This window comes from Lycium barbarum, chromosome 1 (genome assembly GCF_019175385.1).
Source record: "Lycium barbarum isolate Lr01 chromosome 1, ASM1917538v2, whole genome shotgun sequence".
In the NCBI taxonomy this organism is placed as follows: Eukaryota; Viridiplantae; Streptophyta; class Magnoliopsida; order Solanales; family Solanaceae; genus Lycium; species Lycium barbarum.
Genome location: NC_083337.1, coordinates 168,942,155 through 168,955,635, shown reverse-complemented (window position 1 = coordinate 168,955,635; position 13,481 = coordinate 168,942,155). Strand labels below are relative to the sequence as shown.

General features: G+C 32.7%; 1 protein-coding gene across 1 annotated transcript; it reads right to left on the bottom strand.

The window, feature by feature from the left end:
* Nucleotides 1-3,211: 3,211 nt before the first annotated feature.
* LOC132606971 (transcription factor bHLH78-like) lies at nt 3,212-6,550 on the bottom strand. Its single transcript, XM_060320712.1, has 7 exons — nt 5,271-6,550; nt 4,738-4,803; nt 4,542-4,610; nt 4,375-4,446; nt 4,208-4,279; nt 3,952-4,051; nt 3,212-3,563 (listed from the first exon to the last, which is right to left on the bottom strand). Exons 1-7 carry the CDS (start codon nt 6,225-6,227, stop codon nt 3,526-3,528), a joined length of 1,374 nt encoding a protein of 457 aa, XP_060176695.1. The 5' UTR covers nt 6,228-6,550; the 3' UTR covers nt 3,212-3,525.
* Nucleotides 6,551-13,481: the final 6,931 nt, after the last annotated feature.

The following is a 13,481-nucleotide window of genomic DNA, read 5'->3' as shown; positions in this document are numbered from 1 at the left end:
TCTATTGACTCGGTTCATATTGCAATTTGCTTGGACATTTGTTCAAGAATAGCTGTACCAATTTTCAGTTACCAACAAGTCAATTGCCAAATTAGTTTAGAGTTAGAAACGTGCAGCAAAGAATTTCTCCTCTAAACATACTTTTTTATCTTAGTCACAGTTCTTTCCATTTTCACTTATCTAACTCATCTGCATACAAAGCACACACTTATCTCTATCACTCTATGTATACATTGTAAGGTAGCCAATTAAGTATCTTTTAGTAAGTAATGGTATACCTTGTCAATGGGCACCGACACACCTAGGAGCGGATTTGCAGTTAAATTTACGGTTTTGACTAAACTCTAGTTTGACCAGACTCTGCATAAAAAAATCTATTCAATACCCGTTAAATACAAATATTATAATTCAGAACATAGTAACTTGAAATCTTAGATCCACCTCTGAGTCGCATGAACAAAAAAAGTCCTCGCGGAGAAATCTGCCTCAAATTGACTAAAGATCTTCTTTATATAAGCTGAAGGATTTGGTTCGAAGCAAAACACCACTGAGGCAATAACCAGTAACTTTGTTCTTTTTGCTTTCTGATCTTCGTGAAAAAACTTATGAGAGTTTGCTTTTTATCTCTTTTTCGAACACCGTCTAACCGGTAATTAATGCTAGACTCTAATTGTAATAACCTTTTGGTATGTTTAGCTAGCAGTGGCTAATTCAAATTCCTGAGTGTTGTCTGCGAATTTACAGAAACTTAATCGCTTTTGCTCAAATCTATATATATATATATATTTACCAAGGAGTGTTACAGGAGGAGACATTAGGCTTCAAGCTAGCTCTTTCTTCTCGTCAACAAATTTCACTCATTTTTTCGTAAATTCAAAAAATTTACCGAGATGTGAACACTCCATAATATGTGTGAAAAATATTTTGACAAAGATGGATTCAGATTTTGAATTAGTTGGCACGAAATACTAACACACTCATTACTAATCTTTTTGACATATGACTTCAATAATTCTGCCTCAAATGTGTTTTACTGGCCAATTCAATTCATTCCTGATTTGTTCTTACTGCTAGAATATGAAATCATCTGAATTTTAGATTTTAAAAAAAATGGAAAATAAGAAAGCACACATGTTATCATTTGTCTTATATTCAGCTGAGGAAAATTACGTTAGACTAAGAACAAGACATCCAAGTCCTGCCTGGAAAATATTCATGAATATTACCTTAATACAGTAATCTAAGCTTGATAAAGTTAAGAGTGTGAACACAGATCCAAATAACCCTAATAATAGAGCATTAGATTGACAATTTTACTTGAAGAAAATCCATTTTTTTGTGGCTGGGGACAAGTTTGTCGGCCTTAATATCTTGAAGATATATAATTAGCAAAATATTGTGTGATTTTATAACTTATTTTAACAATAGAAAACAAAAGAGGAATAAGAGAAAGAAGATCATTATGAAAGAATCTTTTTTATTAAAATAAGATAAGGCTGCAAAGCAGAAATATTTTCACTAACCTTCTTCCATCAAATGATTAATCTTTAATCTATCTTTTCCTATGGTATCTTTCCATACCTGAATTCCACTACTCCAGTTAACCCTTCTCTTGTTCATTTAACTATTTTGAATTAGTTGGAAAATTAAAGTCCTCTGATTCATTGGGTCTGGTCAGAATCTGGCCAATTGCCAACCTGTTTTTTTTATGTCCCTCACACTATAATTATATTTTTATTAAGAAAGTTTGTAAGGGAGTTTACGGCTTCTTTTGTTTAATTGGACTTTTTATCACTGTAAAACAGAATAACAGACGCTTCTCTTTCTGGTTAATCTATTGAGAATTATCCCCTAAGAAAATGTGTTATAACGGCTCCCAAGGGTGTGGGCCAGTCAATAAAATGAATGAAAATTGTGAACGATCGCTTCAGAGTACAAATTTCAGCAAAAAAAAAAAAAAAATTAAACAAAAGCTAAGGTGATTTCTTCTCTTATTTAAGTATCAGTGGAGTGAAGCTATCTTATATTTATGACGGTGAAAGACAACAGATATCCTGTGAAATAATTGAAGTGCACTCAAGATGACTCAGACAAGTGACAAACCCACCCTTGTTTAAACGGTATCAATTAACATTTTTTCGCTGGAAAATTACCTTGTAAATAGGTGAACAGATTTTTAGGTATATGTCCTATGTAAGAATCTCCTCAACGTCTTTCATGCGTTTACTTCTTTATATTTTAATGTGAAAATTTTGACTCCGCTACTGACTCGAGTGCCACCATTATTAAAAACAGATGTGTCAACATGGTTGACTCCCATCTCAAACTAATTACTTAGGGGTCGTTTGGTAGCTGGATAAGAGACAAGTTATTCATGTATTAATTTTTGCATCAACTTATACCATGTTTGTTAGCTAGTAATTAAAGAGACATCTTATTCATGTATTAATTTATGCATCATTATACCGCGTTTGGAAGCTAGTTAGGAATAGGTTATTCATGTATAAAATTAATACGACGTTTGGTTTGCAATTTAGAAACTCGCATAACTAATACATGTATAAATACATGTATAAATTATGAAGGAATCTATGTATTATTTTATGCGGGATAGAAGACGGAATAACTAATACATGAATAAAAAGTTGAAATGACAATATTACTCTTATCATTCCCCACTTAAATACTTTCCTTTTCTAAACCATATTTTTATACATTTTCTTAATATAATATTTTAATATTTTTCAAATAAATAACATCTTAATTTAATTGTAAACAAATTAATTTTAAGAAGTATACAATATTTATTAACTTTTAATATAACAAACCAACATCCAAAGAAATAATTTATGCATAACTAATACTTGTATTATTAATACCTGCATAACTAATACCTACATTACTAATAGCTGCATCACTAATACATGCATTACTAATACCTGAATAATCCTAATAAGCTACCAAACGACCCTTAGAGTTAGTAACTAACTAGATGATTCATTATGAAACTTTTGAGCTAAGAAGGCCACTCATACAGCTGGTTACAACATAACTAAATAATCATAAATGGTTGGAAAATTTCTGATTTAATCCTGTTTAATTTGACGCCAACCATAAGCAAAATCTTTTGGAAGATTTGGGATATATCTTGTCAATTGATTTGATTTACCCAAAAGAACACTAATGGGCAAATTATTTGAATAATTAAAGCTTGTAATAGGATCTCCATCTTTCATTGCTTTACAGAGAAATATATCTTACATGAGGTGCTATAACATCATGCACCCAAGATGACTTAGTTCCTAAATTATACAGCAAAGACTATATCGAAACAAAAGCAAAAATTAGAATGTTCAAACAAATTGTAGATTACAATAAGTGTGAAATAAACCCCTTAATCCTCCTCCTAATCTTGTTAATTAGCAATTTCTGAATCAGATTAAACTAAATATCTATGCTTATATACAGCAGGCTCTTTCTCCTGTGGGGCCTTAAATTGTGGTCCCGTGGATAAATGGATGGTCATTACATATCAATTTTCATGTGAGACTCAGAATTAGGCACTGCATAAGAAGAAACAAATATATTAATCACAAGTTGAAATTCATAGTATAAGTGGCCGCTATCTATACTTGTTTTTAGCACACATAATACTCCCTCCGTCCATTTTTACTTGCCCTCTGTACTAAAAATAGATGACCACTTTTACCTATCAAATTTAGAAAAGCAAGACAGAATTTAATACTTAGTTCCTAATTTACTCTTATTATTTGCTATATCCATTTATCAATGCATTTTCTAAAACATTGCCTTCATTATATTCAATGAGTGATATAGTAAAACTGTCATTCTATTTTTGGTTCCTTAATAGTTGTGTCAAGTCAAATCATACCCCCCCACACCCACTCCCCCAAGAAAAAAAATACTACTAATAGCTTCCCCTTTTCTTACCAGGGAATGTTTGTGACTGCAATATCAGATCCTGGTTAGAGTTCTGGTTAAATCCCATCTGGACAATGCTTTGGAGGTCTTCCTCACATATTGTAGGAAGCTGGAAAAATGAACTCAATCAGAAAATGCCAGTAGAAAATATTGAACTTCTAGTACTTTTTATTTTTATATGCCATTGAATGAAATGAGCTGAAATAGAGCGACATTGTCAGTAAGGATTCATAGAACTGACGAGTGGGTAAACGGGTTTATTTACCTGAGTAAGATTTTCACCAAATCCATCTAATGGGAACACATGTTGGTGCAAAGAGCCATTTGGTTGACATATCTGGAAGAAAGAAAAATAACCCCAAGAAATTCCATTAGAATGTACAATAAATGTTACAGTGAAGCCATTCACTGATATATTATCAAATCACTCACATTCTTGGGAAGGAGATTATCTATCTGAAAATTCATTCTTGGGTTAACTGAAGCCAACTTCATGGACAAGAACTACAAAATGTTGCAATATAGATCAATTAGAAGAAGAACCAAGAGACATGTCATGGGCTATTTTCACAGTGTGCTTCATCAAAATCTTGAATTACCTCAACTTGGCGTTGGAGCGACTGGACATAGTTTATAATTTCATCGAGCATCAGTGCTTTTCCAGTCACCTAGTAAAAATTGTTCATCTAGGTTAGAATTGGACTTGAGATGGCAGCTAAAAACTTAATCTTGCATGTGGCCAAAGAGAAAACTAAAAGAAAAAATTGAAGAAACTAATGTAGCAACTGGACAAACCTTATTACAGCCTGGTACAAGATCTTGCAGAAACTGCATTCTTTGACTGATTTTCTCTCGACGAACCTAATCAAGTGGCAAACAAGGCGATAGTTAAACACTGTTACAGATGAAAATTTGGCCTTCAAACCGTTGTTATACGTATAATCAAGTTAATAAAAGCGTGCTCTCTCTAACTTTGAATTTTTAGATGAGGTGATCACTTGTGTGAGATTTCAGGTTTAAATTATGGTGATTTCTTTTTATCTGTCCAAATGTTGGTGGATAAAGTAATTTTGTACCTATGCTGGTGAGAGGTTGCAAGTATCTCGTGAAATTAGTCGAGATACGTGCTAGCTGGCCCCTAAACTACTGTTATAAAAAAGTGAGATAGTCACATAATTCAACATGATATCAGAGTGGACTACTTGGCCCATGAAAACGAATCAAACTTGCCCCTAAAAACGTGTTAAAAATATAATTAAGTAAAATAAAAGTGATCACATAACTCTTAACACAAACCAGAAATATTATCAAGAAGTTTAGAGGCTTACTCTTTCAGCTAAACTATGGCTATCAGTAGCTTGACCCCTTCTTGCTCTAACATGAATATAATCCTTTTGTGGCTCAGAAATCTTTTGATTTTCTTTTGCTCCTTTCTCAGCTTCATCACTTTCACTATCCTTTTGTTCCTCCATTTTGACACTTGCATTTTTGCGCCCATTACCTTCTGTTGAATTTGATCTCTTATCCCTTTTACCATCCTCAGTTTCATAATTTTTTCCTTCCCCTTTTGAAACTGCTTTTCTTTTCCTAGAATTCAACACATTTTTTACTTGCTTAGAAACAGAGCATTCTTCATTAGAATTGGCATTAGGACCTGAAATTTTGCCCAACTTCAAAATTTCCACGTGGGTTTTGCCTGCATTTTTGTTTTGTATAAGAGAAGGGCTACTCAATTTTCTATGCAAATTTCCTCTCCCATTAAGCCCAGTAACAGATCCATAACACGATTCTTCATTGTTTAGCCCAACTTGACTCCTGCCATTGAAACTAAGGGTATGAAAACAAGAAAATGGGGGAGCATTCATAAGAACTGAATTCCCTGAATTGGGTAATTTATCTTTTATGTGTAATTTTGGAGGAGAGTTTAAGGGTGTAGTATAACATGAAGTTCTAGTAGAATCACAGTTATTAATACTACTATTATCATAAGTGAATTGGGGTGAAGGAGAATTACAAATTGAGCCCAATTTCCCAATCAATTCACGTAGTGATGAACTATGGCTATCGTTGGAATTTAAAGAATTGGTGGGTACTGGAGATGAGAACATAGAACTCAAAGCTGAATCAAAATGGGTGTATTGATCTGTAGAATTATTGTCCCAATGGGTATCCACAATGTAATCTGAATTTAGTTCCTGAGGTGAATGTAAGGAGTTTAATGGAATTTTGGGTTCAAAATGTAAGGGTGGTTGAATTCCACCATTAGAGAAGTAGTCTTTATCCATGAAAGTAGAAATTAAGATGAATTTTCACAAGAATGAGCTTCAGTTAAGGCTAATTTTTGCCTTGTGATTTTATAAACGTGTAGTTATAGTGGGAGAAAGAGAAATTGAAGGTGTTTGGTATTATTGTTGGTGGTATGGGAGAAACTGTATTAAATAGGCGAAAAGGAAAAGTTTTTGTCTGACATTTTTGTTTTTTTTTTTTTTTTTTTTCCCCTCCCATTTTAGGAGGATTTATAGTGTTTCCACACTTCCCCTCCAGTGTGACTCGAACCCAGGACCTACCGGTCGTGGGTGGAGGTGCTTAACCACTTAGCCATCCCTCACTTGTCCATTTTTGTTTATTGGAGTAGAACTACAGTATTTATTTAGTTCAGAAGAATTCAACCGGCAGTGTGTAGGAAGGAGAAGTTTAATGCGGAAACTTCAACTATAAAAACTTATTTTAAAAAAAATATATTTTAGATATAATTCAAATTCAAATTTAAAAATTTTATAATTTTATTTATGCTTGCTCCGGTTCATTTTACTTATCATGTTTTGATTTGCATATTTCTTAAGAAAACATTAACTACGAGAGTAATTTGACTAAATTAATCTTATTTATTCATTGATCTCAATTTGATACGAAGGAAGTAGGTAGTTATATCTTGATTTTTAAAATGATAACTATTTTGGACTATTTTTTTTTTTTTAATAAAGATGACAAGTAAAGTGAACAGGAGAGAATATTATAAGTTCCAAATTTTGTTGCTCTTCCTATTTTAAATTTTGTGCTCAGTTAAATATTTATTGGTGTACAAATAAAGTCCACATTGAATTCATAAGAAGACAAAGCTTCATATAATAGGAAGTGATACTTCAATGGTGTGAGATCCTTTATGGAAATCTGTGCATACTTGTCCCAAAACAGACAATGTCATAATATGAAAGAGTATTTTTAGGTTAATTTTGACCTGACAACTGGTATCATAATCAATAGTTCGGCGAGACAGTATGGAGATAACAAGGTAATGACATAGGGCCCCACTTGCAGTTTTTGCCCATTTGCGAGTAGGGGTGTGCAAAAATCGATTTAACTGATAAATCGAACGAAGAAAAACGTTATTGGTTTAACGATATCGGGTTATTGGGTTAACGATTAATAAACGGTTTTGTAATTTTTTTTATTGGGTTATCGGTTCGGTTTTAAGGATTTAGTTAATGGTTAAACCGATAAGCCAATAAGCTTATATTAAAATTACGTTTTTATCCCTAATTATATATAGTGGCTTTAAATTTTAATTTTTAAATACGGACCTATTTCTAAATCACTTATCGCATGCACGCTCATTCGTCAAAGTCTCAATTCTCATACGAAACTAGGGCTTGCGATGCTTTTGTCTTTGCCTCTTCTCACTTCTCAAATGAACAAATGGGGTTGGCCTTGTTTATGAAATGTGAATTGCCCTTGTTTTGTTTTTGAAAGATTGCTACAGTGCATTTTATGTTTTTTGTCTTGTGATTTGTGTAGACTTTATCAATTAAGGCAATGTATATATGAACATATGAAAACAAGAGAAAGCAAAAAAACAAAAAAACAAAAAAAACTAGCGGAGCATTTTTTATTGTTAAACCAAAAACCGAACCGTTAAAGATCAAAAACCGATAAATCGAAAACCGTTAACGAATATCTTATCAGTTTGGTTTTGGTTTAGAATATTTACAAACCCAAAACTGATAAACCAAATCGGTAATACACAAAATCGAACCGAACTGACCGATAAACACCCCTATCTGCGAGTCAATTTACTGCCATTACCGATAGCTTGGAGATGTTAACAAAAAAAAGAAGCATGTGGATTTTTGGGAGTCAATTCCACTTTACACCATTAACATTTAAGGGTTAGGAACAATACCCCCTCCATATGTTGAATGGGAAGGGTAACCCCTTTATGCAATATTTTTCGGTGAAATTTTTCTCTTTTTAATTTCTCGAACTAAATACGAAAATATCTCTCTTATCTATATATATAAACTGCTTATATACTTGCATAAACATAAGCACTCAAATAAAACGCCGATCGATTTCATATAACCAATAATTTCTTCCATAATCCTCAAATTCTCAACTGGATACTTTCTAAATGATTTTCAGATTATGAATTTCTAACGTGGAACCATGAGTTCTGTTCAAGAAAGATATTTTTAGGATAAGTTCATTAATAACTGTGGCATAATAATGTTAGTATAAAAAGAACATAAAAAAGTAATTAATAGTTTGTGTAGTAGTAATCCATCTTCTAAGATACATTTTAAATAAAATTGATTATTTACGTACATTTTTTTACTATTTTCAAAATCACTCGGATGAGCCAAGCAGATGACAATTTTTTAAAAAAAAACAAAATCAGTCCGATTTTTATCCTATATGGAATGTTTTTCTAATTATATTCATATAAGCAATTCTTTGAGAGTTATGAAAAAAATGCTTGGTTACATGAAATAACTATACATTTAGTTTGAGTGCTTATGCTTATGCAAATATATGAACTTATATCTAATAAATAATAGGTATATATTTTCGTATTTTAATTCTAAAAATAAGATCTTAATTCAAAAAAAGAAAGAGCTCGCCGGAAATTATTGCATAGAGGGAATTATCATTCTCATTCAACATGTGGAGGGGTATTGTTTCCCAACCCCTCGATGTTAAGGGGTAAAGTGGATTTGACTCAATTTTCGATAGCTATAAATAATTGAATGGTATGGGTGGCAGATAGCTAATCTCCAAATTATCCTAAAGTCGTGATGATGGGTCATGTGAAACTTCGTTCAACAGAGGAATTAAGGCGTGTGAACAGGGTAACACAGTGAAAATTGATAAGGAAAAAAAAAACGATACATATAAAGTATAGTGATGCTTTTAACGGAAAAAGGCCAAAATTACCCCTGAACTTTGGGAAATAGTTCATTCATACCCTTCGTTATACTTTAGGGCCAATTATACCCTTACTGTTATACTATGGAGTCAATTATACCCTTATGTCTAACAGCTGTCACGTGGCATCATCCCAGCCCTTCAAAATTATTTTCTCCTCAAATAATTTTTTATCCACTAAAATAACCAAACCCGACCCGATTTTTTTTTTCCTTCCAGCCAAGGGGTATTGGGTTGGATCCGTATCAGTTTGGCTGGAAAAAAAAAAATTCGGGTCGGGTTGGGTTATTTTAGTGGGTAAAAAATTATTTAAGGGGAAAATAATTTTGAAGGGCTGAGATGATGCCACGTGGCAGCTGTTAGACATAAGGGTATAATTGACCCCATAGTATAACGGTAAGGGTATAATTGGCCCTAAAGTATAACGAAGGGTATTGATGAACTATTTTTCAAAGTTCAGGGATAATTTTGGCCCTTTTCCGTACTTTTAATGGTATGAGTTTCAAAAAAACCATAAGAGCTTGATTAAAAAAATACTATTACTTTATGTTAAGAATCTCTTTAAACTAGTTTAACACAACAACACCTTCCCATAAAATTCGAGAGAGTACAAGGAGGACTGCTACAATGCACTGGTTTAGCTCATGAGCAAGTTTATACATAAATTATCAAATCATCCCAGAATTATAATTTTGTAAGAATCCTTAAACGTGTTTTTTCCTTAAACGTGTTTTGGACAGGTCAATCGTTGCGCTAATTCCAACTTCTCCGGTTAAATCGGATAATGTCGGGTTTGCATATTCATACTAATTATAATAATAGTAATAATATAGTATATCATAGTACTTTTAATACCAATTACTCAACTCCATTTCTTAGAAATGCAATGAAAAACATGAATTCGAGTCTTCTTCAAACATCTCTTCCAATATGGCATAACTAGACATTTATTTCGCGCGTTAATAGTGAATTTTATGTGACGATGTAAGAAGTTTCAGTACACTAAGGGCCAATGAGTCGTTTTAACTTTGCATGTCACTTTGACAATCCAAGACTATAAGGATTAATTGATGTCCCTTTGACAATCCAAGACTAATTATGCGTCAAATTCCCTAGAAGTGTGGCATACGTTGTGCAATATATTAAGGAAAGAGTCGATCAATCAATTCTCTGTCTAACTCCAAATCAAACTATAAAAAAATATACAAAATACAAAAAACTAAAACACACGAATAAATTATATAAGATATACAAAATATTAAAAAAGTTAAACTCACAAAGAAATTAAAGGAATTCAACATCTATAATATACATAAAAGATAATTAAATTTTAGGGAAAAGGGTCAAAAATGCCCCTCTACTTTGGGAAAGGGGCTAAAAATATCCTCCGTTACAAATTATTATTAATTCTGTATTGCAAAAAATACTTTGAAACAGTAACTTAGAATAATTCCTGAAACAAAAAGCAGAATCTGTCCAGTTTCTGCAAAACTGTAGAAAACGAAATTAATAGAAACTGAAAAATGATATGAATAGTATGTTAAATTATATGGAAAATCAAATCGAGCCCACTGAATACACAGTGTGTCCTTAAGGAAATTATTCCCGTCAATGTACCTGAGGTATTGAAATCTTTCCTCCCATGATAGAATGATTTACTCAGCAAAATAGCGGTACAGCAAATTCTGATGACGACGAACCACTCGAAGGTAGTATATCATAGGAGAGTTTTTAAGAAGTGCGGAGAAAGAAGAAGAAGAAGAAGAAGAAGAAGAAGAAGAAGAAGAAGAAGAAGAAGAAGAAGAAGAAGAAGAAGAATATCAGAAAATTTCGTAAGTGAAAATTCTGAGGATCAACGAAAATATATAGTCATTGAAGCACCGTTTGGTAAAAGGTTTGCAACCTTTCAGAAAAGGCTTGCAACCTTTCAGAAAAATTACAGTGTAAAAAAATGGAGTTAAATTTTAAATTAATCCGGGAAAGAAACGGGTCGCGAAATTTGGTCAAAAAAGATTATCAATCAATCAAATCATTTGACCGAATCCGAATCGAGCGATGACGACGGTGCGAGGGGAGACCCTCTTCTTAACCCTTTAACAAGAAGAAGGAGTGCTTCTACTTCTAAGTAGGAGAGCTTTTCTTTCCACTACTAATGAGGGACAAATGCTTATTTCATAAAGCAAGAGGGAACAACTCATTTTCCCTTCATTTCCCATTCAACCTATCAAGTAAACCCAACAAAAATTTGGGTCAAAAATACCCCTCCTGTCATTAAAGTTTTCAAATATACCCCTATCTTAACGGAAATTCTCAAATTCCCCAAAATAACCCCATTTCATTTTAAACCCGCACCATTTAAACCCGACCAGACCCCACATGGTGAGATTCTACTGGGCTTCTTGTTGTGTTGTACCATTTAAACCCGACCCAACTACATAAAAAACCCATATGCGACCAACTTGTTCCCGAGTCCTACATCTAGAGCCACTAGGCACAGGAGCGGGTTTAAAAATGAAATCGGGTTATGTTGGATATTTCCGTTAAGACATGAGTATATTCGAAAACTTTAATGACGGGAGGGATATTTTCGACCCAAATTTGTAATGGAGGATATTTTTAACCCTTTTCCCAAAGTAGAGGGGTATTTTTTACCCTTTTCCCTAAATTATATGTATGTGTATAATTTAATTTTCTAGAGAAGAAATTTGGATACACCCCTGCGCCCCTAGCTCCGCCCTTGCTAGTTAGGTTTGTGATGTAAATAAGATATATTCATTCTGAATTTAAAGGTCTTTCATTGTGATATAACTTAACTTTGATTATCCACGTACATCAATCCTGATCATGAATTACTTTGCGAAGTTTAGATGGGCATTTTTTTAGGGTAAATATCATTTATCCTCCCCAACTTTGCTTTAAAAATCAAACTCCCCCCTCAACTATGCAGCTTAGGGGAGAATGTCTATTGTTTAAAGTTGAGGGGAGAGTTTGTTTTTTAAAGCAAAGTTGGGAAGGGTAAATGATTTTTACCTCAATTTTTTATGCATTAGCTGCATTTCCAAGCTCCAAGCTTTCTGCCAGATTATTGGATCTGCAATTTTATTTCGTTCTATTCCATTACTACAGTATTATATCAGAGATGTATTAAAGAGTTTAAAAAGTAATTGAATTAATGCTGCTACTAAAGATGACAGGATCTCCTATTTTATTCATGCAATACTTCCAAGATAATATGTCTTGAATTACCATTAATAAAAGAAAACAAACAAGCACACGCATGTTTTCGTGAACAGGAAATGATCTCCTATGTCTGCTTATATATAATTTGAATAGAGAAAAATTATCGTACAAAAATTTCTTGTGTATAACTAAAATAACAAATACTATAAGTGGTCGTTTGGTTTGAGGTCAAAATAGTCCCGCGATTACAATCCCGGGACTAATTTATACCATCTGTTGGTATTATTTTATACCATCTGAAAGATGGTATAAAATAATACCAGTATAAGTGGGTTAAGAAGGTATAAGTTGAGTTATTCCAGCACTAATTTTTATACCACGTTTGGTACAAGGTATAAAATAATCCCGGAATAAATCTATATCTTATACCAAACGTGATATAAAAATTAATACCGGCATAACCCATATTATACCTTAAACCAAACGACCACTAAGGGATTACAAAAGCAAATCTCCTTGAGATGAGTATGCGATTCTTAGAATAGGAGGAAGTATATGTAAACATAGTCATTTACGTACATTAATAGTAGAAGATAACCTTGAAAGATTTCTTAGGTATTGTTTTCTAATTTCTTATGTATAAAAAATTGAAAAAGAATGATAAGAAAAATATAAAATTAAAAATAAATTTATAAAAGCTACCAAATATCAATTGACCCTTTGAATAGGATGTTACATAGTACTAAATGTATCTAGTCTTGTCGATGAATCTCTTATTAACAAACGTGGTGAAACCTCGAATTAATACATTGTCATAGATATGTGATGTGGCCAAACCAAATTATTTGTTAGACATTTGGGCTGTAGTGGGGAAATGGGTCAGCGATTGACATTTGACACTGTCATGCCTCAAAAATTGCAGCAGCAATGCCGGCCAATAATAAGAATCAAAGTCAAAATTTGCAATTGATGAGTTTGAAATTATAATTTTTTAAAGTTACTGAATTTTAAATTGATAATTATATATAATCAATAAAATTTTAATATGAATATAAATCTTAAACTGAAGCTATTAAATTAGGCGGAATTTGCAACCAAAAGGCTAGCTCCGTTCTGCCAGCCATAGTTGCCAAGTCCTGGCCACAGATTCAATCTTG